The following is a 24,518-nucleotide window of genomic DNA, read 5'->3' on the forward strand; positions in this document are numbered from 1 at the left end:
CCTCTATGGGGTAATATTGTCTCTGCTGAGAATGTATGACCTAGGGTAAGGCCCCATCCCCAGTTACAATGCAAGTAAGAAGAGTCCTTGGTGGGTATTAACCCCTCCACATGGCTTAGTTCCTGGATGGGAATGAGGGAAGGGGCTGCAGGGAGCTGGTAGGGAACAGGAGCAGACGTCTGTAAGGACACACTTGCCTGGAGCCTTGGTCCTGGGCTGAGCCTGGTGGCTGAGGCTGGGGCTTGGGGAGAGATGGAGACAGGGCCATCATTTAATTTTGTATCCAAATCCAGGTGTCAGCTCCAGACCCTTCAGATTTGATTAAAGCGGATGACTGAAGTGACTCTTTTGAGAGAAGGGTCTAGAATTTCAGCTGAGACACCCCTTCTCAAACAAAACAAAACAAAACAAAACAAAAAACCAGAAAGTTTGGAAGTCTCTACCCACCCTTAGAAAATGCATTTGCTGACAAGTAGAGGGAAAATTCCTTCATTCTTGGCTCAGGGAACTTCCTTAAACTCAGCCCTGAGGAATTCTTTAAAGACCAGCTGCCTGGAATGTGCTAGAGTCAGTTTATAAATATAAATACACAAACTTGATAGCCAAGCAGATTACAAAAGCTAGCTAGCTAACCTCAGAAATTTTCCACAAAGCTAGCCAGCCAAACAAGTGTGAGAGGACATAACAGTGAAATCCAGTGTCACCTGTCTGATTGTCTGAAACTGTTGACCAGATTGAGTGCAGAGGGCCTGGGGATCGAATTTTCCTGGCAGACTCTCTCCTGGAGTTCAATAGCTATACAGGCCTGGCTGAAACCAGAGCCAACTGATTCTACAATCAGATGAACCAAGGAGGAGGCAGAGGGCAGGTGAGGCTGGGCCTGTGGTGGGGTCCTTGTTGAGTCTGCTTGCGAGTGGGGAAGGGTGCCGGGTGGTTAGGACACGGGCTTTGGAGAGACCTGATTCGTAATCCTATGTGTGACCTTGGACAAACTACTTAGCCTCTGTGGTCTCATATGCAAATTGGGGGTGGTAGTACATACTTCAGAAATGATGAGGACTAATGAGATAACATACATAAAGCCCTAAACTTTGTGAATTGGCAACGCTGGATAAAAAATAAGTCTATACCTCCGGTACTCTAAAGAAGGCACTGTGCTGACCCCCAGAAAGCCCTATGGGCTTCTTCCCTTCATTGCCCTCTGCTCCTCCTCCCCTCCCCTCCCCTCCCCTCTCTTTTTCTCCTCCCTCTCCTCCTTTCTTTCCCCTCCATTGCCCTCCCCCTCCCTCCTCCTTCCTTTTCCCCTCCTCCCTCCCCTCCCCTCCTCCCTTCCCTCTCCCCTGTCCTCCCCATCCCCTCTCCTTTTTTTTTTTAAAGATTTTATTTATTTATTTGACAGAGAGAGAGCAAGCCAGAGTGAGCACACAAGCAGGGGAAGCAGCAGAGGCAGAGGCAGGCTCCCCACTGAGCAGGGAGCCCGATGCAGGGCTCGATCCTAGGACCCCGGAATCATGACCTGAGCCGAAGGCAGACGCTTAACCGACTGAGCCACACAGGCACCCCAACCAATCCCTTCTCTTTCACTTCCCCCCTTTCTCTCCCTTTCTCCCTCTCCTGATTCCAGCCCATTTAAGATCTGAGAGATCCTATCCCCAACTACTTCTCTCGGTACTTCTGTCCCCACCTCTCCAAGCCTCAGATGTCTCCTCTACCCCTACAACAGTGATGCCAGTGAAGTCACCCTGCAGGCTGGAGGCTGGAGGGATTTACTGCCCTCCCTTCCCTGCTCAGCCCCCACCTGGCTACCAGACACAGCCATCTGCAGGAAGGTCACTTTTGCAGCACCAGCGGAGATGTGGGTTGGACGGAAGAGGTCCTGGGAGAAGCAAATAAATACATCAAGTTTCCAGCTGGGGCTGGAGATAAGGGCTCAGGGAGATGGGGCTGAGGCATTCACTGGCTCACACGCAGGGAAAACCTATTTGGAGCACTTCAAAGAGGACGCTGCAGAGAACTAGGGGAGGGGGCTGTCCCTCCTGGGAGGTCGCTGTGCTGGAAGGATGCTTCTGCCTTTTAGGTTTGGTAGGGACAGCCCTGAGAGCAAGAATGTGACTGATCTAAGCTCCTGTCCCAGCTGAGACAGGCAGGTGGAGAGGGATGTCTAGCACCATGGCACAGGAAGGGAAACTGAGGCAAAGAAGGGCAAGAGACTTTCCGAAAGTCTCACAGAAAGTCAGTGGAAAAGCGGGGTCAGCCCCCTACTCCCTGGCCTCGTGCTCTGGATCCCCTTATACTGAATTGCACCTGGCTGTCCCCAAGACATGGCCATTAGAATTGGTCTCATCTGGGTACAGAAGTGGATGTGCCAAGAGCCACCAGAGGGAGGGCTGTCCTTCCTCCAAATCTCTGCCCCAGCCAGCTGCCTGGCAGGAGGTGTTCTCTCTCTCTGGGACATGCTGTTAGTAATTGGGACATGCTCCAGTTGAGGGCACAGCCTCAGTCTTTCCCAGGCACAGTAGGGCTCTGCTTCTGGTGCCCAAGAGCACTGGAGCGGGGTACAGGAGACCTGAGGGGGGGGCACATTTCCCACCCAGAAACAGCCGTCAGAGAGGCCACCTCTGCTTGAGAGTCTCAAGGGCCTCTTAACCAGTGCTGGCCACCAAGCTCGGCCTGTCCTTGACCAGATTACCCTGGGAGAGCATCTCAGAGAAACCGCATGCTGCTGGGACCCCCCTCTTGGCCTGTCTTCCTTCCAATAAAGTGAAGGGGTAGGGATAAGGGGACCTGCACCCGGGCCCCAAGCTCTGGTGCCCTGTGACGCTGGACAGCTCCGTCTGTCCTCCCTCTGAGGCAGGTGCAGGCCCACAGACCCAGTCTTGGCCCCAGGTGACCCGCTGGAGCAGATGGAGCCTGTCCTGGGATGCCAGAAGCCCCAAGGTTCACACACCTGAGGAGACCTGAACATGCTGGGTGGGGGAGGGCAGAGACAGACAGCATCCGCCTGGTTCACAGCTGCCCCCATGCCAAGCATAGCACCTGGCAACATGGGGGAGGCTTGATTCTGGTTTGTAGAATGAAGGACATAGCAGACCCATTTCTGCATGCCCATCCCTTGGCTTCCGTGGGCTTGGCTTCTGACAGCTCACATCTGTGGCTTTCTTCCTAGGCCTGCCCTTCGGCTACTGGAGCTGACTGTCCCCCACCGGCACAGAGAGGGGCAAGTGCCTGGTGTTTCCAACCCCGGGGGCAGCCCTAGCCAATGTCTGACTGCTGTGCATCTCTGGAGGCTGAACTTTCCTGCCTAAATCAGTACAAACTCTGAGGTGTGATTTATGCCTAGAACTCCCCAGGATCAAGCCTAGGCTGAGACTTCCTGAAATCACACGCTGCCTTGGCTTCTTCCTCTTCTTCTCCTACTTCCCTTCTCGAACCCTGCCGGTTTCTGCTAAGAAATTTCCTCATACATGGCTTGTGCATGAATCCTTGTCACAGCTCTGCTTCTGGGAAACCTTTTTCAAAAACAAAGGAAGAGCCTGTTGACAGTGAGAGACTAAAGATACCCCGGAGGAAATTTAGTTTATGCTGTGCTGCCAAGTGCCCCATCCTGCGCTGTTCTGGCTTTGATGGGGACAGTGGATGAGAAGGCTCCGGGTGACCCTCCAGGAGCTTTCAGCCTGGAGTATGAAAGAGGAGGAGTCCCCCATGCCCCTGGGCCCTGCCCTTGTGGTCTCTGACAGGGGCCACATGGGGAGCTCAGGAGGGTCTCAGAATACGTGTTTACTGTGACCTCTCTTCCCTGATGACACCAGGCAATGGAGAACAGAGGGTCACAGAGCAGAGAGGAGTGGCCGGAACTGAAGAAGAGTTGTGTCTTGCTTCTGCATGCCCCCACCGGTCAGGGAGCCCCTGGCAGCCTTGGCATTTCTTCCTGGGCCTACACACCAGGCTCCTGAATATGCAGGGATCAGATTTAATTTCTAATGATGTCTCACACACACACACACGCGCGCGCGCGCGCGTGCGCCCTGAATCCTACTATGTGAAGGGCCTTCAAGATGTGTTTTGTAGCCAGAGGACTCCCCCTGCCCTCAGAGCAATGCAGAGCAGTTTTGGGGGGCAGGGGGCGGTTAGCTCCTGGCTCAGGTGCGCTGATGATCTTGAGAGATGAGGCAGGTGCAGTGCGGTGGGAGGGAAAACAAAGAAACTGTCCAGGGACGTGAGGAAGAAGGCAAGCAATGGTTGCCAGACTTTCCAAAGACTTCCTCCTGCAGGAAGCCTGGGCACAGGCCCCCTAGATGCTCCAACTCAACCTGCAAACTGGCTCCTTCTAAATCCACAGCACCCCAGAGCCAGGGTCTCAGAGATCAGCAGCACTGGAAGGCCCTCCGAGCTCACCCAGCCCGCCCTCCTATCTTTGCAAGCATGGAGACCTAGAAGGAGAGAGGACAGGAGTCGCTTAAGGTCACACAAGGATTTTGTGAACCTGGCAGCTTTGCGCTCCTCCACATTCTCCGGAAGACCTGGGGACAATTCTTCCTCCTGTCTTCCACCTCGACAGCAAAGTGCCTCTCTTCCCTGCCATGGGACCCGGCGATGTGCTCAGGATTGGAAGTCATGTAGGAACATCTTTGAGTTCATAAACATCTCCTGTTCATAAATATCCAACTGAAGACTCAAGCTTCCACGGCTCCCAAAATAGCTTTGGATCCCAGCACAGGCATTTCCAAGAACAAATTTTTATCATTTCAAGAATTCTGTGAAAGCAGAGAATTCTCTAGCTTGTATGGATACCTACCCCAGAGAGCTCCCTAATCCTGGCCACACACTGCGCCCGGATCCTAGTCACAGATGGTGGACATAGACTGGTCTAATCTCCAGATAAGGTGTCTCATATGGTTTATTGTCTAATATGGTGTCTAGTATGGTTGATTATAATTTGGTCAGTTTCATTTCAGTTCATTTTGACACAATAGTAGATTGCTTTGATCATACCACCAACTTTTCTTTAAAGGGGATTTCTTGCTTGTCGATAATTTTGGGATTGACTCTTCAACATCCACTTCAGGGCTAGATGATTACTCTCAGCCAACCAAATCGATCCCCTTTACCACTGATTGGCTCAGAGATGAGAAGTCCTAAGCCAATAGGTGTCGATAAGACCTAAGGAGAGGCTGTGGCTTCTAGAAAGAGAATCCAGTTTCTCTGTTCCACTATGAGTCTGTCACCTCAGCTGCTGCTGAAGCCCTCCAGTGACATCAAGGGACACGAGTCTCAGGCAGAAGCTCCGTTAAGGGTGGCAGAGGAGAGAGACAGAATCGGCCTGCTGATGTCACTGGGCCACTGAACCAACCAGCCCTGAAGCCAGCCCTGCTTCCTTTCCTCCCGTCAAGATGGGAATTTTGTTGTCTGCGGACTGAAAGCCTCCTTCACCTGCTTCACCCTATTGTGCAGGCGGCCCGACGCCCCCCTCTGGGGAGATCCAGTCTTGCCTGGGCCGAGTAGAACAGCTAAGCATGTTGCCCCTCCCAGGCAGGAGTGTTGCCTGTTCCAGGCAGGAGTTCCCCAGCTTCAGCGAGACAAGTGCAGACGCAGATAATTACATGAGATGCCACTGGAAGAGCTGTCGTTAATTTTGATGGCAATAAAGGGCCTTGCCAGCACGTTAAGCTAATTTCATGAAAGCACTAGGAGGAAGGTTGTGGACTGGATCCCAGATTATTAATAATGTCGAGCTTCATTTGAACCACTCAGGAAATTCCTCCCGTTGCCTCCAGCAAACTGCCACAGGTTGCTACTTTCCTCTGAAATCAACAGTCTTCCCATATGCAAATGTGGATTTTTTTGTTGTTGTTTTTCCCTGGAAAATAATTAAAGTCACAGAGCCCAATAAATACTTAAACAGATTGTGGTTTTAATTAAAAACCTTCCACCAGGGCTGCAGCTGCAGGTCTCTCTTTCCAAACAGGCCCACTGGTGACAGCTACAGGCATGAGAATTTGAGCTTCAGTATCTGAGACTAGAGATCTTTACCAGTCGTAATAGTAATTCTGATTGCTGCCTATGTCCTAAGGAGTGAGGTGGGGAGGGAGTAAGGAGAGACATACTGGCGCAGGGCCAAGGTCCTTCTCCCTGTGGGGGAGGCAGGACACAAGCATGTGGGCCTTGTAGCAGAACATCTCATCATACCTGTACCCAACTCTGGAAGGCAGTAATAATGGCTAATACTGGCTATTGTTGAAAAAAATAACTAAATTCTGAGCACTAAGTGCTAGGTACTAGGTGCTTTGCATGCATTGACTCATTTAATCCTCACAGCAACCTAATAAAATAGATATTCTTATTTACGCCCTTTTTCCCCCTGAGGCACAGAGACGTTAAGTAACTTGTCCAAGGTCACACAGCTAGTACCTGGTGGAGTCTGATGATAAAACCTTTCCTCCTAACCACTCCATTGAGTGTGTATGAGGGGAATGAGAGATGGAAGGTTGGAGGGGTTATCATAAACGGGGACTGGCTTCCCAGAAGCTTTCTGCTGGAAATTGGAAAAAGAAAGCAGCTTCTTGGGGAGAGAGGTAGGAACACAGTGTGAATGTGTGTTGGGAGGCAGGGGGACAGACTGCAGAGCTTCAAGGTGGGAGCAGTGAGGGTTTTGGAGATCCTGCCGGAGTGCATCTGCGGGAATTATCTCCTGAGCTGGCTGCAATGCAGCCAGTATTTGATGCCCATCTGGGCCCTGGCTTTCTGACTTTCTGAAGCCTTCCCCCATCCCTTAAATCACCCATGTGCTAGTTGCAACTGAATCATTTGCACAAAGTTACATGTCCTGAACTTTTCATTAAACATCTATTACTTCCGATCTTGCAGGGTTTGTTTTTTTGTTTTGTTTTGTTTTGTTTTTTGTTTTCTTGCCCCTCTTAGAGCCAACAGATTTTCTTTTTCAGATCTCGGACATTTTAGGTCGCTGACAAAGTCATAAGACTTAGGGTCTGTGTTCTAGAACCCTCCTACAGGACTCAAAGAGAAATTGCTCACCCCGCCCGGGGTGGGTGCTGGATGTTGGTGAGGAAGGCATACAGGAAGGTTTCCTCCCTGGAGAACTAAGCCCATTGGATCGCGCCAGGGACTGTTCGTTCAACGGGGATTCAGAGGGTGCCTATTGTGCCCTGGGTGCAGGGAACACAATGGGGTGCGAAGCGGGGGCTGTGCCTGTGTTGGGCAGGGGAGAAGAGGTTGCAGATTCCCGGGACGGAGACTGGGTGGGCATGAGAAGGAAAGCTGCCGTGCCTGGGTAAGCGTCCCCCTCTCGGGAACATTGCGCCGCTGGACCCCAGAGCCGCGGACGGCGCACGGCTTAGTGCGGGGCTCCAGCCTCCTGCAGCCATTGCCCCAGCCTCTGCGCCCGGCAAGCGGTGTCCAGCAGGGGGCGCTCACGAACCAGGCCTGGGACCGAGACCTTGAGTCCTCACAGCCACGGAAAGGACTGCGGGGGGTCCACTGGGTTTCAACTTAACCCCACCTTCCGGACCGTCGGGGTCCGAGAAGTCGAAGTTAGAAGTCAATCCGCAATAATCTGCCCCGAGCCACAGCCCTGGGCTCCTGCGTCTGTCTAGGGTCTGGACGCCAGCCTGGTCAAAAATCTGAGCCCGGATCCTACAGATTCAGATTCTGGGACCCCCCCCCCACTCTGGCGGCTTAGAACCTTGAATCCATTTTCTCCCCTCACCTACTTCCACGCACCTGATTAGATGCCTGTTTCTTTAACGATCAAAGACGTGGGCGGCGGCGGGGGTGGTGTGTTCGCTCTCGGCTCCCCAGCCCCTCAGTAACTGTACCATTATTAACATTATAGACATCAGACCTGCTCCTGCGCGCCCTGGCGGCGCTGGGCGAAACGTGCTGTGCTCTCCTAGCTGAGTCCGGAGGCTGATCCCGGTGTCGTGGCTCCCACCGCAGGCATCCGCGGACTCTGCCAGGGCAGGCACCGGGCGCTCCGGGGTCGAAGGCGGGGGTAAGGGTTGTCTTTCCCCAGGGGCAGGCTCGGGGAACAAAAGCGCTTGCTGGAGACTGGGCGGGAGTTGCAGGGGGCCCCGGGAGTCCGAGCCCTCGCCTGGGTAGCCACCACATCCTTAGCCGCCCTCCTGGCCCCCGGAGCCCTGTCTCCCTGCCGAATTCCCCTGGCTTCTGCATCCTTGACAAAGCGAGCCAAGGAAAAGGGGTCTTACTTGGCCCCGGAGGTTCCCGGGACGCTGGCGGGGCGGGTCACTGCGGGCCTGGGAAGATCTCCGCGGAGAATGAGCGAGCCCATTCTCCCTTCTACTCCCCAGCCTCTGTCTTCTAGTCCATCAACGCTTCCAAGTTGTCCCTCGCCGGCTTGTCTACCTGTCCGCCTCCACGACGAAGGCAAAAGAACCAGAGAAAAGGTGAAAACTGGGTGGAGGGTCCACAAGCTGTGCGCCTCACCGGCCGAGATTCGCTCCCCGCCTCTATGGCCGGCGCCCCTCCCCCGCGCCCAGGGAAGTCTCCGGGACCTGACTGTCCATTCTCGCTATTGGGCCCTCGCCTCCCAGACCCCTCTTCCAGGACCGAGGCTCGCGGAACCGCCCCCCTCCGCGTTCCCAATACGCCCCCCTTGCTTCACGGACAAAGCAGACACACCAGCGGCGCCACTCCCTGGCCCTGTCGCAGGGACTTATTCCCAGAGCTAGGGGGCTGCTCGCCGCTGTCCCACTGCAGAGGGACTCTGGCCCTTTCACCCTCCTTGAAGACACCATCCCTCTCAGGGCACCCCTGTGCCCTCCCCCGACGTCGTCTGGGGGGACCACAGGCCCAGGCAGGTGGAGTGAAGTTCTGGGTTCTCAATTCTGGTCCGAACGAGAGGTGCTGGTCTCAGCCCGCTGGGCCACCTGCAGCGACCGCAGGGGTAGGACAGAGGGAAGGATGCGGAGTGTGCGAGCGCGGTGGGGGTTCATACTTAATTTACAAAGGCTCCTCAGAACGCCTGGTCGTAGTCTAGCTGCCGCGCTCCTCGCCCGTCTCTCTTCCCCACCTCCCCAGCTAATTAAAATGCTCAACACTCAAATCGGGAGATTGATCTCCTCTGAGTTCCCAAACCCGGGCCATCGACCCACCGCCAGAGAACACCCCCCCCCCCACCCGGCCCGGGGTGAGGGCTTGGGGGCCGCGCGTGCCCTGAGAGCTCAATGTCTACGGAAAGGACCAGGGAAGGTGGAGGGGCTCTCCGGGGCTCTCCCGGAGCCTGTATCCCCTTCCCGATTCTGGCCAGCAACTCTGTTTCCAGGGCTGCAATGGGCAGTGCAGGAGAGTTTTAGCCAAATGCCTCGACATTCCTGCGCCTCCACCTCCTCGTCGCTAAAAGAAATGTCGGGGTTTCGCCAGAGACAGGGAGCGGGAGTCGGGAACAGCGAGTATTCGAATCTGCTGAGGCCGGCTGTTGTGTGAGGGTGTGAGACATGCTGGCGGCGACGGGCCGCGGAGGCTTTGGGGGCTAAGTGTGTGGGGTTGACGGTGCGTTTGCTGGTGAGGCTGTGAAGACGTTGGTGAGGGAGGGACAGGGAGAGAGATGCTCGGGCCTTAAGTTCCCAGCCCACACTGCTCTGGAGGAGCAGACGTTTTGTAACCATCCCTTTGGGTGCTGTTGTCTGCTGCAGCCCCCGTGCCCCCATTCTCCCGTAGCTGGCAAGACCCGAGGGTGAGGCGCTTGGGTGCGCCCAGGCCGGCCCACTGGGGAGGCAGAGGCTGACACTGCGCACGCACCGCACCCGGCGATGCGCGCAGGTCGGCCTGTTGGGCCGTGGGTTTCAAGCGCTGGTTTAGCTACAAAAAACGAGACTTTAAGAGTAGGGCTTAAGAGGCTGGGCAGGGGCGGCTGTGGGCTGGGATGCAGGCGTCGCTTCCCCGCGCACCCCGCGGGGTCGTGCGCTCTCCTCTTCGTCTTGGGGTTGGACTGGCGGGGGTGGGGGGCAGGGGAGACCAGGGCTTGCATCTACCCAGATCCAAGCAAAAATAGCAGGGAGGGTGAGGCGCTCTGCTAACACTATCAATTATGCATCGTGTTGAACGTGGCTTCGGGGAGGAGGCTGCTAGTGGGGAGGGGGGTGCGGGAAGGAAGGGTCCGCGCGAGCCCGGCTGCGCGCAGCTCAGCAGGTCCTACTTCAGGTCTGTTTGTGCCACAGCCCGCATTTGCAAAAAGAGTTTAAAGGCAAAGACACGCCCCCCCTTCCTTCGTGGGCCTTGCCTTCCCCCAAATTCCTCAAAGATGGTTTGTCTCACGTGTTGCGGGGCGTAAAAGCTGCTGGCATTCAATTAGCAGCGAAGCTCCCCGGCCCTGGCAGGACCCGAGCGTGAGGGTGAGTGAGCGTGAATGTGTGTGCTGCGTGCGGGAGGGGGAAAATGGTGAGTGTCCCGGGTGAAGGTGTGCCTTTGAAAATGTGCGTGAACGTAGGGGGGCCTCAACACATTGACTCGGTTATTATTACACGATGATGGATAATTCTAACATGCTAAGGTCGACTGTGTGGAGGGTGTGAAGGTCTGTGTGTGTGTCTGTACCAATGTGTTTGAACGTGGCAGGCGAGGGGCGGGGAGCGGGGGCGGCGGTGTGATTAGGCATAGTGACAACGTCTTCAGATGTGTAAATGTGGGGGGACGTGGGGTATGGGTGTGCGTTGAACTGGGAAGAGCCCAGACCGGGGGCGGTGGGTGTGGGGGGCGCCCCTTGAGACCAACGTGTCTCAGCCTCAGGGAGAGCCTCTACGGCTTTAACAAATGTGGATGATGCGGGAGGTGGGAGAGGCTGTGCGCGTCCCTGCAGCGCCGGGAGCGCGCCAGGACTCTCTTCAGTCTGCCGCCAGCCAGACGTGGGGGGAACAGACGCGAAAGGAAAAACTGAAGCGGGACCTCAAGGCCAGGGAGGTCCCCATACTTACCTGTCCCTTTCTCTGCCCCACCCCTGTCTTTTCCACAGCCAGCAACAGATGTGGAAAGCGCCCTTGGGCAGTATCCTGGCGCTGAGACCTCAAGTCTGGCGAAGGGGTTGCAGTCCGAGGGCAGTGCGCGGAGAGTCAGCGAGCAGCGGGTAAGCCGCGGGGACCGCCCCACAACCTTGACCCAGGTCCCACATGGGGTACCATAACCCGCTGGTGCTGTCGGGGGGAGACCACAGAGGGGTGGGGAGGGTCCCTCCCCCGGAAGCAAAGGCAGCGTGGGGAACCCGGGTTCCCAAAGACGGGCGTGTGGGAGGGGCTCTGCCGAACCAGCCAGCGGGGAGCCCTAGGTGGGAGCGGCGAGTCTGCATGTAAGCGCGTTTGTGTGGCTGGGGATAAGGTTTTATTGGGCGGGGGCAGTGGGGGGGGGGGAGGTGTGCTAAGGCATCGTGGAGCTGCAGAAAAGGGGCAGAATCCTGCACCTTGACCTGCCGGTTGGGGACTCCTATACCCTCTGGGAGCCTCCTGGGATCTTCGGGGATGGGAGGGGAGATCTTTAGTGACATCCCCCTCAATGCTCCCAGTCCATGCATGGGGGAGGACCTCCTTCCTCAGACGGAAGTTGACACAGCAACCTTGGTTCTCCCCTCGAGGGAGTTGCAGCCCAGGGCAGGCTGTTTCGGGGTCTGAGGGAGGGGTTCCTGCGAGTCTACTGCCCCGGGGCCCGCCTCCCGCCGCAAGTTCTCGGCATTGCCGATCCGCTGGGATTTCCGTCTCGGTGGAGGGCTTTTGTGCATGCGCCCTCGCGCGCCTGTGTGCCTGTGTGCGGGTCGGTTCGTGTGAGGACTCGTGTCCTCGTGTCTGTCAGCTCGCACAATGAACAGGAGAGGGAGAACGCTGTACGGATGCTGGGTTCAGCTGAAAGAACAATGAGGTCTCCAGTGTGTCCATGTCTGGGTGTCTTTGTGTTTGTGTGCTAGGAAATGTGCTGTGAACCTCTAAACCCCTGCCGAAGTTGGCAGTTTGATGGCGGCGCCCAGCGTGTGTTTGTATTGTGTGACTGTATGGGCGCGTGTGTGAATGCTGTGCGTGGGACAAACAGTTCGAGGAAGGACAACAGGTCAGGGACAAAAATACTTTGTCTGTGTATCCTTGTCACGGAGTTAAACGAAGGCTTAGAAACACACTAGGTGTCAGGGCAGAGCTCAGAGCGGACTGAGAGGTCAGCGGCTGAGCCTCTGGAGGGGCCAGTGCCAGATTGAAGGGGTAGGTGTGTGTGGGGGGGGAATCGGTACAAGTCCGCTAGAAAAGGAAGTCAAGGCCCCGAGAGAGGGCAAGTATTGAATCCTGAGACTTTTTTATTGAGCCCCACTCGTGTCCAAGAGAGACTCCTGGGCACAGAGGAGATGGTTCCTGGGGCCCTAGGGCCTGCCCTAGATGGGTTGGCAGAGGCAGAGCTTAATAGGGGGAGATAGGGGGAGGGAAGCTAGGGCTCATAAGTCACGACCTTTTCCCCTCTCCCCCCCCCCCCCCCCCCCCCCCCCGCTTCCATCCGCAGGATCCGCGATGATGCCCTTGTGGGCTCTGTGGCTGGCCTGGGCTCTGCTAGGAGTGGCCGGAGCGTGCCCAGAGCCATGCGCCTGCGTGGACAAGTACGCGCACCAGTTTGCCGACTGCGCGTACAAGGAGTTGCGCGAGGTGCCGGAAGGACTGCCGGCCAATGTGACCACACTTAGTCTGTCGGCCAACAAGATCACCGTGCTGCGGCGTGGGGCCTTCGCCGACGTCACGCAGGTCACGTCGCTGTGGCTGGCGCACAATGAGGTGCGCACCGTGGAGCCGGGCGCCCTAGCGGTGCTGAGCCAGCTCAAGAACCTCGATCTGAGCCACAACCTCATATCCAGCTTTCCGTGGAGTGACCTTCGTAACCTGAGCGCGCTGCAGCTGCTCAAAATGAACCATAATCGTTTGGGCTCGCTGCCCCGGGACGCACTCGGTGCGCTGCCCGACCTGCGCTCCCTGCGTATCAACAACAACCGCCTGCGCACGCTGGCTCCTGGCACCTTCGACGCGTTAAGCGCGCTGTCACATCTGCAACTCTATCACAACCCCTTCCACTGCGGTTGCAGCCTTGTGTGGCTGCAGGCCTGGGCCGCAAGCACCAGGGTCTCCTTACCGGAGCCCGACTCCATCGCGTGCGCCTCGCCGCCCGCGCTGCAGGGGGTGCCGGTGCACCGCCTGCCTGCCCTGTCCTGTGTACCACCCAGCGTGCGTCTGAGTGCTGAGCCGCCGCCTGAGGCTCCGGGCAGCCCCTGGCCCGCCGGCCTGGCTCTCAGGCTACACTGCGTCGCCGAAGGACACCCCACACCCCGCCTGCAATGGCGACTTCAGATCCCTGGCGGCACCATAGTCTTAGAGCCTCCCGTCCTGAGCGGGGAGGACAACGGGGATGGAGCGGAAGACGGAGAGGAGGAAGGAGATGGGACCGGGCCCACGCAGACGGAGGCCCCAACCCCGACTCCAGCACCCGCTTGGCCCGCGCCCCCAGCCAACCCGCGCTTCCTGGCCCTCACAAACGGTTCCCTGTTGGTGCCCCTCCTGAGTGCCAAGGAAGCAGGTGTCTACACCTGCCGTGCCCACAATGAGCTGGGCGCCAACTCCACGTCACTGCGCGTGGCAGTGGCGGCCGCTGGGCCCCCAAAGCACGCTCCTGGCGCTGGCGGAGACTCTGAAGGGCAGGTCCCTACTTCTGAGCGCAAGTTCACAGCCAAAGGCCGGGGCAACAGCGTTCTACCCTCCAAGCCCGAGGGCAAAATCAAAGGCCAAGGCCTGGCCCGGGTGAGCGCCCTCGGGGAGACGGAAGCGGGGCCGGAGGAGGAGGAGGAGGCAGGTGAGGGAGAGGAAGCAGAAGACCAGGTGTCTGCGGATCCGGTGAAGGAGCAACACTGTGGCCACGGGGACCCGTCGCGGTACGTGTCCAACCACGCCTTCAACCAGAGCGCAGAGCTCAAACAGCACGTCTTTGAGCTGGGTGTCATCGCGCTGGACGTGGCGGAGCGCGAGGCTCGGGTGCAGCTGACGCCGCTGGCGGCGCGCTGGGGATCCGGGCCCGGCGGGGCGGCTGGAGCCGGGCGGCCGGGGCGGCGGCCGCTGCGCCTGCTCTATCTGTGCCCTGCGGGGGGTGGCGCAGCGGTGCAGTGGTCACGCGTGGAAGAGGGCGTCAACGCCTATTGGTTCCGCGGCCTGAGGCCCGGCACTAACTACTCAGTGTGCCTGGCGCTGGCAGGTGAGGCCTGCCACGTGCAAGTGGTGTTTGCCACCAAGAAGGAATTGCCCTCGCTGCTGGTTATCGTGGCGGTGAGCGTGTTCCTCCTGGTGCTGGCCACCGTGCCCCTGCTGGGCGCCGCCTGCTGCCATCTTTTGGCCAAACACCCAGGTAAGCCTTATCGTCTTATACTGCGGCCACAGGCCCCTGACCCCATGGAGAAACGCATCGCCGCCGACTTCGACCCGCGTGCCTCCTACCTCGAGTCCGAGAAAAGCTACCCGGCAGGCGGCGAGGCAGACGTCGTGGAGCCAGAGGAGGCTCCCGGGGAGGGCCTCGACGAAGACGCGGAGCAGGGGGACCCAGGTGGGGACCTGCAGAGGGAGGAGAGTCTGGCGGCCTGCTCACTGGCGGAGTCCCAGTCCAAGGCCAACCAAGAGGAGTTTGAGGCGGGATCTGAGTACAGTGATCGACTGCCCCTGGGCGCCGAGGCGGTCAACATCGCCCAGGAAATTAATGGCAATTACAGGCAGACGGCAGGCTGAACCCCCCGCCCGACTGGCCCGCCCATTCCCATCCCCCACCTTGGGTGCCTGGGAGCAGAAGCCTAGGGCTGGCAGGACATACGCCCACCACCCCACCCGCAACCTTCACTTACTCCGCCCCTTTACCAGCCCCAACCTTCACTACTGGGGACTTCCAGAGGGGAGTGGGATGACTGCACCAGTCCCCGGCCACCCATTGTCGTCATTGTCTTTGTGGGCTCAATTCCCCTCCACGGCAAGCACAGTTACTCGCTCTTCTCTCTCCCTATAATACACCACCCGCTGACCGTGAAGGGAAATCCACGCCTCTCCATTCCCACCGTAATTGTTATCTGCGAAATCTGCTCTGCAACCTGCCCCACCGTGGGCTCTGGAACCAGAGGAAACGGAGGAGACGTTGGAAATATCTGGTGGTAACGCTGTGGCCCGGGGTCAGCCCGGGACCCGGAGCAGCTGTCCCTTGCGTGGAGCGCTGTAGGGTCCCGCCTGGACCCCTACTCCATCCTTTCTGGGGTGCACGTCCCAGAAGCCAGGACTCGGTGGCAACTCCCTAGTTTTAGTTTCAAAGTCCCCTTCCGAGTGGGAAACAAACCCTTCTGTCCCCCCACCCCCAATCCGCTTCTGATCAGCTGGAGCCAAGCCCGGTGCCTGGGGCGCCTTTCAGCTCCGCGCTCCGATTTTCATATTTTCGCGGGGTTTGGGGAGGTTTTGTTTTGTTTTGTTTTTTCTTTTTCTTTTTCAAAGACAGCGATACTCCGTGTCTGGTTCTAACACCCCCTTCCAGGCTCTGGGAAAACTGGATGTGTGTGAGGGGGTAGGGCGTTTTCTCTCTCCCTCTTTTCTAACTTAAAGCGCCGCGGAACCGCGCTCCGTTTTAACGCGGAGAGCGTGGCCTTGGTCCTGGGTGAGTTTCGCTGTGGGTGACTTGGGGTTTCCGGAGTTCGAAGCACTCCACAGCTCCGCTTCCGCTGCTGCACGTGGCCCAGACCTGCGTTCGAGGTGCGCGGGGGAGGGGGGAGCAAAGGAAGCCAACCCGGGTCTCCCCGGGCCGCGTCTCGCGTAAGGGCTTGCGCCCTGGTTCGCACAAAAGCCTTCGCGTGCCGGTGCCGCGGGATCCGGATGGAGAAAAGCGCCTCGGTCCTCGCGTCTCTCCGCCCCGCCCCTCCTTCCACGAGAACAGTATTTGCCTGGCGTGTAGTCCTAGACGAGCGTGCTCTGTAGGAGAAGTCTGTGTTCTGTAAAGTGTGACTGTGTAGTGTAGGGGGGCGGGCGGGCAGGCAGGTGGGCGGGGAGGGAGGGGGCGGGAGGGTGGACGCGGCGCGGCGGCTGGGGCGGGGACTTTTTTTCATTTTTTAAAGTAAACTTCGGGATAGGGGTGGGAGGGGGTTCGGGCGCCGGGACCTGCCAGTCCGAGAAGCGCAGCACAAGCGCGGCCCGGGGCGGAGTAGTCCCCCCTCCCCGGAGCCGCGCCCTTTTCTAAAGGCGTCTGTATGTAAACAGTCAATAAAACAATCGATTTGAACTGGGCTCGGTGACTCTTTGTCGGGGGACAGAGGAAGGAAGCCTGGGGGTTGCTGGAGGAAACCGCAGAAGGAAGGAGCCCCCAGGATCCTCCCATTGGGATCCTTTGTGTGATTTCGTGTTGGTTTGACTGTCCTGTGATTTTGCCAGGTGTTTACACCCGGCGCCTGCTCTTTCTTGGCGCCTCCAACTCCGGGATGCAGGGGGAGAAACCACGTGGGATTGGGGAGGCTGGAAATGAGTGTGGAGGGCTTGCAGGGAGGGTGGGGTGGGTCTCTGCAGATTGAACGCCGAGAGCTCCGGGATGCGTGCGTGAGTGTGTTGTGTAGGTGCCAAATCCTCCGTGGGTTGACACAGCCGCTATGATGGGGTGTGGTTGTGTGTGTGTGTGGACTGCCTCGTTTCTGTTTCAACTCCAGTCCCTCCGTTCTCTGAGAAACCAGTGGGGGGATTCATGGGGGCAAGACTTCTGCGGCTTGCACAAAAGAAGTCACAAATAACACAAACTACAGAGCAGGCAAATGACGGAGGGCAGAAAACCAACCTGTAAGGTTGGTTCCACAGAACAAGCTGACACTTTCAGTGGAGGAGTTGTGTGTGCATATCCAAGCGTGTGCCTGGGCGTGTGTGTGTGTGTGTGTGTGTGTGTGTGTGTGTGTGTTTGGGAGGGGGGTGTTCAGTGAATGATGGACAACTGACAAGGTCTGTGAGACTCTTGGGTGGGTTGAGGTGGGTGCACCTGCAGAAGCAGGGTTGAAAGCACAGATTTAATTGGCCTAGAAGTGAGGCTTCTTGTGTGGAGGAGAACAGGAGAAAGAAAGGACTGGATCAAGAGTGGGTGCTGTGGTCCTGACCAGCTTAGAGTGCTGGGGTTGGGCTGGCTGTGTGTTTCAGCTGAACCCCGCCCCCCAAAATAGGGAGTGGCGGGGAAGGGAGCTATAAGAGGAAAGGTATAGAAATAGGGGAGCAGATAAAATTCCATCCTTACTCTCCAGCCTCCAATCTCTTCTCCCTCACCCTGTCTGTAGGTACCAAGCCTTCCTAACTGGACCAATCCAGGCTGGGGACTGGGCCCAGGTCCAGGTACCTGGCTTTCTATCCTGGCCTGTCTTCTAACAGAGGCCATAGCAGTGATTCTTCTCATGGGCAGAGCCCTGGTTCCAGGCTCAGACCAGCAGATCTGTGTCAAAGAAAAAGTCTCTTCTGAGAATCACAGCTCAAGCCCTGCCCCTGCAGCTCACCTCACTGCCAGGGACACAGCTCAGAAATATAATCTTTTATTATAAAAGCTTTGTTTCACTTGAAAATGCTGCCTTTGAGCAGGGGGCAGGGGCTGGCTCAATTTCTATAACTGGTTCAGGAATCCACCCACATGATTGCATTTGGCAGAGGCCTGGCTGGGCTGGTGAGTGCTTAGCAGTTTGGGCCTAACCCAATTCTCTGGTCATGGATATGCAGGGAGGGGGGAAAGAAGGGATCCTTCCTGTCCTCCCTGCCCTAGGAATTGGGGGTTTTTCCTGGAGAACCCCTAGAATCCTGAGTGCCCCGGGGGGATGTGTGTTCTGAGAGTTCTGCCCCTCCTTTATCCTAGGCCAGGCTTCCTAATGGATGAACATACACATCTGAGCTGGCCTAGTGCTCTCGGGGCACAGCTAGGCCCAAAGGCTCGGCTCACAGGACAGGAACAGGTAGGTGCTGGAGGTGGAGGACCAGGGCGCCGTGACAGTCTGTTGACTCTCCGTTGGGATACCAGTCCCCTCAGGCCCTTACCAGCTTCTGCATGAAATGGATGATTGGCACATGCACAAAATGGGCTCCAGCCTCTGGCCTTCCTTCTGTCTCTTTTTAAATTTTATTCTTTCATTTCCTCCCCTTCTCTCCTCTCTCTTCTCTTTTTCTTTCTGCATCTCCCTTATTTGTTCCTCAAAGAATCTCTTAAAATCCCAGGGTTGGAAGGAACCCTGAAGCCTTGCCTAGCTGAGGCCTCAATCTTTTCTACAGAGCCTTCATCAGGTGGTTGTAGGACCTCCATTGTGTTCTCCAGGGATGGGTGTGGTGTCTACGTGGGGTGTTTGTCCAGATCAGATGAGGGTCCCCAAACGTGGGGCGTTGATTGGGTGGAAGCCGGTGGCAAGGGAGGGGAAAGAATTCACCTGAGGCAGAACAAAGGCGATCAAAGCTTATTGAATCCATCGCAAGGGAGCAGGGGGGCAGGGCCCCAGAGGAAAGGTTGTCTGCAGCCAAGTCAGTGGGTGGGCACTGTTTTTAAAGGGGGAAGGTGAGCAGGTATGGTGACTATGGAATTTCCCCTTTTTGATAACTGTGCCTGGTTGTAAGTAGCCCATTGGTCAGTTAGAGCCTATGGATATTTTGAGGTGGGAACCCTGATGGGCCATCCGTATTCAGCCAGGGGGGCCCTGTGGGCCCTTTCTACATTCCATTGCTCAAGCCTGTGTGCCTCTATTATGGGGAGCTCACTATTCACTCTGTCCCCCCAGGAAACCAACTGTTGAGCAGTTTAAAGCATGTCTCTCCCTCTCTTCCACCCCTTAGGCCTGACTCTGCCCCTGGCACATCTCTATGGGAACCCACAGAGGTCTGCCAAGTGTGTACCCACCCCCATCCCTCACTCCAGGGCTGTAAAGCTTCCCATTCAAAGCAGATTTTTTTCTGTGTCTCCAGGTCCTGTGCTAACTTAGCTCTCTCTCCTGTGTATTTTGTCATAAAACTTACCTGGATGCAGCAAGGGAATGGAGTCCAATGGGTTGAGGAGTGTGTGTGTGTGTGTGTGTGTGTGTGTGTGTGTGTGTGTGTTGTAAGCACGTCTTGAGGGGACCTGGTAAATGGTCAGAGAATGCAATATGACAGCAGTAGCCTTGGAACTCAGAGCAATTTATCAGGAGTAGTAATTCTTTGAGCTACAGAAACCAGATGCCCAGGATATGGCCTTGAATCAGATTGGAAACCTGTCTGCAGAAAGGTGATTTGAAAGAGTGCCCCCCGCCACCACCCCTGCCCAAGTGTCTCCTAAAGATCAGCTGGAATGAGAACCATCTTGAAGATCATTAGAGAAAGTCCATTAATACAAAAGGACAAAGGGATGCAGGGCTTCTTTGAGAAGAAGCATCTGGACCGGGTCCAGGGCTTCTTGATCTTGTGTTTAGAATGCAGCCCTCCACCCATGACATTGGAATAACAACCACAACTAAAGCTAACATTTCTAAAGATTACTTGAGTCGGTAAATGTTTGGACAGTTAATCCCTCGAGGTGATGCTAATCTTGATTTTTCTCTCCTTGATCTCAGGGCAAAGCATTTTGGTAGGTAAAGGAAAGGGGGTGGCATTTTGCAGCAGATGTCTTGCCCCAGATTTGTTAATATCCGAGCACCAGTTATGATATACTCCACAGGGAAAGAAGGACCCTCTGCACAACAGGAGGCATTATCCACAGGGAAAGAACCATGATGTCTGAGCAACTGAGCAAGAGAAATTGGGGGACCCTTACCTTTCAGGGATCAGGTGCCTTCTCTGCCAAAAAAACCAACCTCAGGGACTAGGACCTAAGAAAGGCCCCTTGTAGAGGACATAAATTGTGAAGTCTGACCTAACAAATACCCTTGCCTTGTAAATCGCCAACACAAAGATTGTGACAAGAGCAATTCTTTTGGAAAATTGGGGATGGAGCAAGCAGAGCCAATTCAGTTGTAATGTGTCAATTAATTGTTTGCATTTGTAACACACCCACCTACACATATGTGTTCAATGACAAGATTTTGCCTTAGGACTCAATAGAGAATAATATACTGAAAATGGAAGATCTGCTGTGACTGGCATATAAAAGAGATTGAATTAGAAAATGTCTTGCAGTATTAGCATTTAATTCAAAATATGGCCAGTTTTCCTAATGAGACTTGATATGGATTTTTTGAAAAAGCCATCCAGAGACCCCATGATGGGCAGAAAATAAAACCAACTCATTGGGTTAAATCAGTTGGAAAGACTTTGTACCATCCCTTGGTTGAGTAAGTAATTTAGGTAATTTGAAGATGATATGATTTTTTAAATTGTGCTAATTGCACATGCTTTGTCTGGACATGTGAATGTAAGTTTAATAATTAAGTTTTAGTCCACATGGAATAAGGAAAATAAATGTTTATATTTTTATCAACTGTTTACTGCTTAAACATGTCCCCTTGTGTATTAGGAGTTAATTTGGTTTTGGCAAATTAGATGCACTTTCTCTTAGCAACACTCTAGCAAACTGGTCCTTAAATTGAGTCGAAAAGCCATTCAAGGCGTCCAACCATTTGAGAGAAAAACTGCCGCAATCATAAACATCAGAGAGGAACTTCCTAAGAATTGATCAGTGTTGAAATAGGGAAAGAATGGGAATGGAGAATTAATTATCAACGCTTTTTTTTAGTACAAGTGGCTTACTGTGTATTTAGACAGACTAAAAATGCTAATGGTTGCCTAATAAATATTAAAATAAGTAAATTAAATGAAATTAAAATGACTTATTAATACTACCAACAGTAGCTAACATCTATTGAACTCTTACCATATTTCATGCACATACACTCTGTGGAATTTATAAGAGTTATTTTATTAATCCTTATGATAATCTTGCATGGTGATAATATTATTTCAACTTAGGCAAAGAAAACAAAAAGCAGAGAGGGTTAGAAATTTGCTGAAGGTCACATAGCTGGTGATTTGCAGGGTTGAGGTTTGTGCTTTGCAACAGAGCTCTTAGCCACAAAGCCAAACCTCCTTCTGATACCTCTATAAATCAGTTTAAGTGAAGGATAATATATTTTATATATTGTTAAATTTGCCTGATTATGAAGTTTGTCTAGAAAAAGAGTTTCTCTTGCTGTCTCTCTTATTTCTCAAAATCGCAATTTTTTTCCCAATTGTAAAAGTTATGCATGATTAAATGCAAATGGGTATAGCTACTTTGGAAAAATATTTGACAGTATACAAAGGTGAAAAGATACATTATAGCTTGTGACTTAGCAATTTCACAGGCATCTATCCAATAGAAGTGAGCACTTAAGCCCATCAAAAGACAAACGGGTCTTTCGGTGGACACAAGTGCAAGAATGTTTGTAGTAGCTTTATTTGTAATACGCCAAACTGACAATAACCCACATATCCACCAAGAGTAGAATGGGAAAAAAACTGTGGTATATTCATATAATAGAATAGCACACAGCAATGAAAAAAAACAAAAAACAAAAAACAAGCTGCAACTACACACAACAGCATGGACGCCATGATGTTGAGGGAAACAAGCCAGGCACAAAAGAATGTGTAACGTGTGATTTCATTCATATGAAGTTCAAGGCAGGCAAAACTAATTTTGGGGGAAAGAAGTCAGAATAGTGTTGGAACGTACTGACCAGGGAGCTTCCCATCTGGTTCAGTTCAGTCTCCTCAAGGGAATGTGTAGGTGTAGGGTGTTATCTCCACCCTCCACACCCCACCAGGGGTCTAGGGCTTTACACCCCTTCATCTTGAGCAATGGTGGTCCTGGGAAAGCGTAAGAACTGACATCACCTGGGCCAAGTCAGACAGGGGGCTAAGCACAGCCTCAGGGCAGAGCTGAGAGGTGCTATTCCTGACTGTAAATTAAATGGAGGTTTACCCGGTAAGGACTGTATGGAGAGCTAGCCTGTGGCCCAGGGCCAGCCTGCTGGTGACGCTTGCTAGGGGGAAGCCTGGGAGATCCGTAGATATGACTCAGCTCCCACTGGACACTCTCACAAAGGTCTTGTGCTGCTTTCACACCGCAGTGGAGCCCGTAACTCTTTTGCAAGGTTGCCCAGAATCCTGCTGGTCCCAACATAATAATTTTCTCTCTGGGTAGCACTGCAGCAACTTCTGGCACGGGCTTCTTCTGACTCAGACCAATAAAACTCTCCGTGTTTACTTTTGGAGTTCAGTTCTTAATTCATCAATTTTTAAACTTTATTCATTTTAATGTATGCCTTTAGAGCTATTAATGTCCCCCTAAGTGCCATTTTAACAGCAGGCCCCAAGTTTTGATAGGTAGTGTTTGCATTGTCATTTAGTTTTAAATATTTTATTTCGTGAGAATTATTCTTTGGTTCATGAATTATTTAGACACATGCTTTTACATTTCCAAATGTATGTGTTTTTTTTTTCCCTGCCACTTTTGTTTTTTTGGTACTGATTCAGTTGTATCGTCAGAATTTAGACTGTATGATATTGGTTATTGGTTATTAAATCTTGCTCTGAGGAATAGTATGTAGTGAATTTTTGTGAAGGTTTATGTATGTTTGAAAAAAAATGTTCATTCTTGAATTGGGTTTGTGATTATGTGTTCATTAGGTCAAGTCTGCTAATTTTATTGTTTATGTCTTCTATTTCCTCACCAATGTTTTGTTCGGCTTGCTCTATTAATTTCTGAAGATGTGTCCAAATCTCCTTCCGTGATTATGGATTTGTCAATTTTTCTTTGTCATGTTGCTCATTTTGCACTGTATATTTTTGAGGCAATGTCCTAAGGTGTATCCTTTTCCAGTTAAATTTTTATTGGAATATAACATACACACAGAGAAGTATTTTCACGAAGAGAAAGCATGTACAAACAGCCCTCAGATCAACAAAAAGAGAATGATGAGGCCCTAGCAGAGGCCTCCCCTTTTTCTCTTCCCTCACTCCCCTGCCTCCTCTCTCCTGTCTTCTAACAGCATCGATTAGTTTTGCCTGTACTAACATTCTGCTTGTGAGATTCATCCGTGTTATTGCATACAGCACATTGCATCGTGTTATTGCATATGTTGTTCTTTCTCACTATTATATAATGTTCCATTGTGTGAATATACCAATTTCATTTATTCATACTACTGTTTTTGGACATTTATGCTGTTTCCAGTTTTGGGCCATTAGCAATCATGCTGTTGGGGCGCCTAGGAGGCTCAGTTGGTTAAGCATCTGCCTTCTGCTCAGGTCTTGATCCTAGGGTCCTGGGATAGAGCCCCTCGTCGGGGGGGTCCCTGCTTCTCCCTCTCCCTCTGCCCCTCCCCCACTTTTGTGTTCACTTTCTCTCTCTCTCTCTCTCTCAAATAAATAAGTAAATAAAATCTTTAAAAAAAAGAGAAATAATGCTGTTGTAAACATTTCTGTATCTGTCTTTTGGGGAACTTATACATTTTTGAGGGACTGGAATTACAAGGCAGTATAGTATACATATGGTTAGCTTTGGCAGATACTGCCAAACAGTCTTGCAATATGTACCAACTGACCCTTGCACCAGCAGTGAGAGTCTTCAATCAACACTCAGCATTGTCTGCTTTGGGTTGTAGACATTCTGCTGGGTGTGGAACAGCATTGCACTGTGGTTATAATTGACATTTCGCTGATTAATACATTGAATGCTGTTGTTTACTGTCCATCTGGATAGCCTCTTATGTAGTAGTAGTGTCTTTTACTCCTTCCATTTGGAATAAGAATCCTTTTCTTATTGATTCATAGGAGTTTTTTATATTTTCTGGAATATGAGTCCTTTGTATTTAAAATGTCTTTTCCCTTGCTATAGTTTTCTTCTATTTTCACTCTTTAAAAAAAAATTTATTTATTTGAGAGAGAGCACGCAAACACACACATGAGCAGGGGGAGGGACAGAGGGAGGAGGGAGAGAGAACCCAAGTAGATTTCCCACTGAGCATGGAGCCCCACTCCATCTCACCACCCTGAGATCATGACCTGAGCCAAAATCGTAAGTCTGATACTTAACCAACTGAGCCACCCAGGCACCCCTATTTTCACACTTAATGGTGGCTTTTTTTTTTTTTTTAATAAAAAGCTGTTCTTAATTTTAACACATTCCAGCTTACTGATTTTTTTCTCTATGGTTAGAACTTTTTTGGACCATGTTTAAGAAATTTTTGCCTATCCCAAGGTCATGAGATTATTCTCCTATGTTTTCTTCTAAAAGCATTATTATTTTACCTTTTACACTTAGTCTACAAGCCATCTGGAAATTCCTTTTGTGTATGGAGTAAGGTGGGATCAAGATTCGTTTTTTTTTTTCCATGTGGATATCCAGTTGACCCTACACCTTTTATTGAAAAGATGATCTTTTCCCCTCACTATAAAGCCTTGGCACCTTTGTCATTAGTTAGGTGACCATATATGTGTGGGATTTTTTTCTTTTTTTCTGGACTCTCTGACCCTGCTTCTGTCATCATGTCTCCTTCTGTGACTTTCCTGTAT

The 24,518-nt window shown here is 53.1% G+C and overlaps 1 protein-coding gene across 8 annotated transcripts; it reads left to right on the top strand.

Moving 5' to 3' along the window:
- Positions 1 to 682: 682 nt before the first annotated feature.
- ISLR2 (immunoglobulin superfamily containing leucine rich repeat 2) lies at positions 683 to 16,029 on the top strand. Of its 8 annotated transcripts, none has more exons than XM_027572109.1 (6): positions 683 to 868; positions 7,850 to 8,008; positions 8,325 to 8,420; positions 10,985 to 11,095; positions 12,502 to 14,574; positions 15,048 to 16,029. In XM_027572109.1, the coding sequence occupies exons 5-6, from the start codon at positions 12,510 to 12,512 to the stop codon at positions 15,305 to 15,307; spliced, it is 2,325 nt and encodes a 774-aa protein (XP_027427910.1). In that variant the 5' UTR covers positions 683 to 868; positions 7,850 to 8,008; positions 8,325 to 8,420; positions 10,985 to 11,095; positions 12,502 to 12,509; the 3' UTR covers positions 15,308 to 16,029. The 8 variants fall into 8 exon arrangements, with proteins under 8 accessions (XP_027427910.1, XP_027427917.1, XP_027427916.1 ...); XM_027572116.1 differs by having other exon boundaries at positions 12,502 to 13,912; positions 14,412 to 15,183; XM_027572110.1 differs by lacking the exon at positions 683 to 868 and adding an exon at positions 7,184 to 7,288.
- Positions 16,030 to 24,518: the final 8,489 nt, after the last annotated feature.

The sequence above is a fragment of the Zalophus californianus genome, chromosome 6 (genome assembly GCF_009762305.2).
Source record: "Zalophus californianus isolate mZalCal1 chromosome 6, mZalCal1.pri.v2, whole genome shotgun sequence".
Classification (NCBI taxonomy): domain Eukaryota; kingdom Metazoa; phylum Chordata; class Mammalia; order Carnivora; family Otariidae; genus Zalophus; species Zalophus californianus.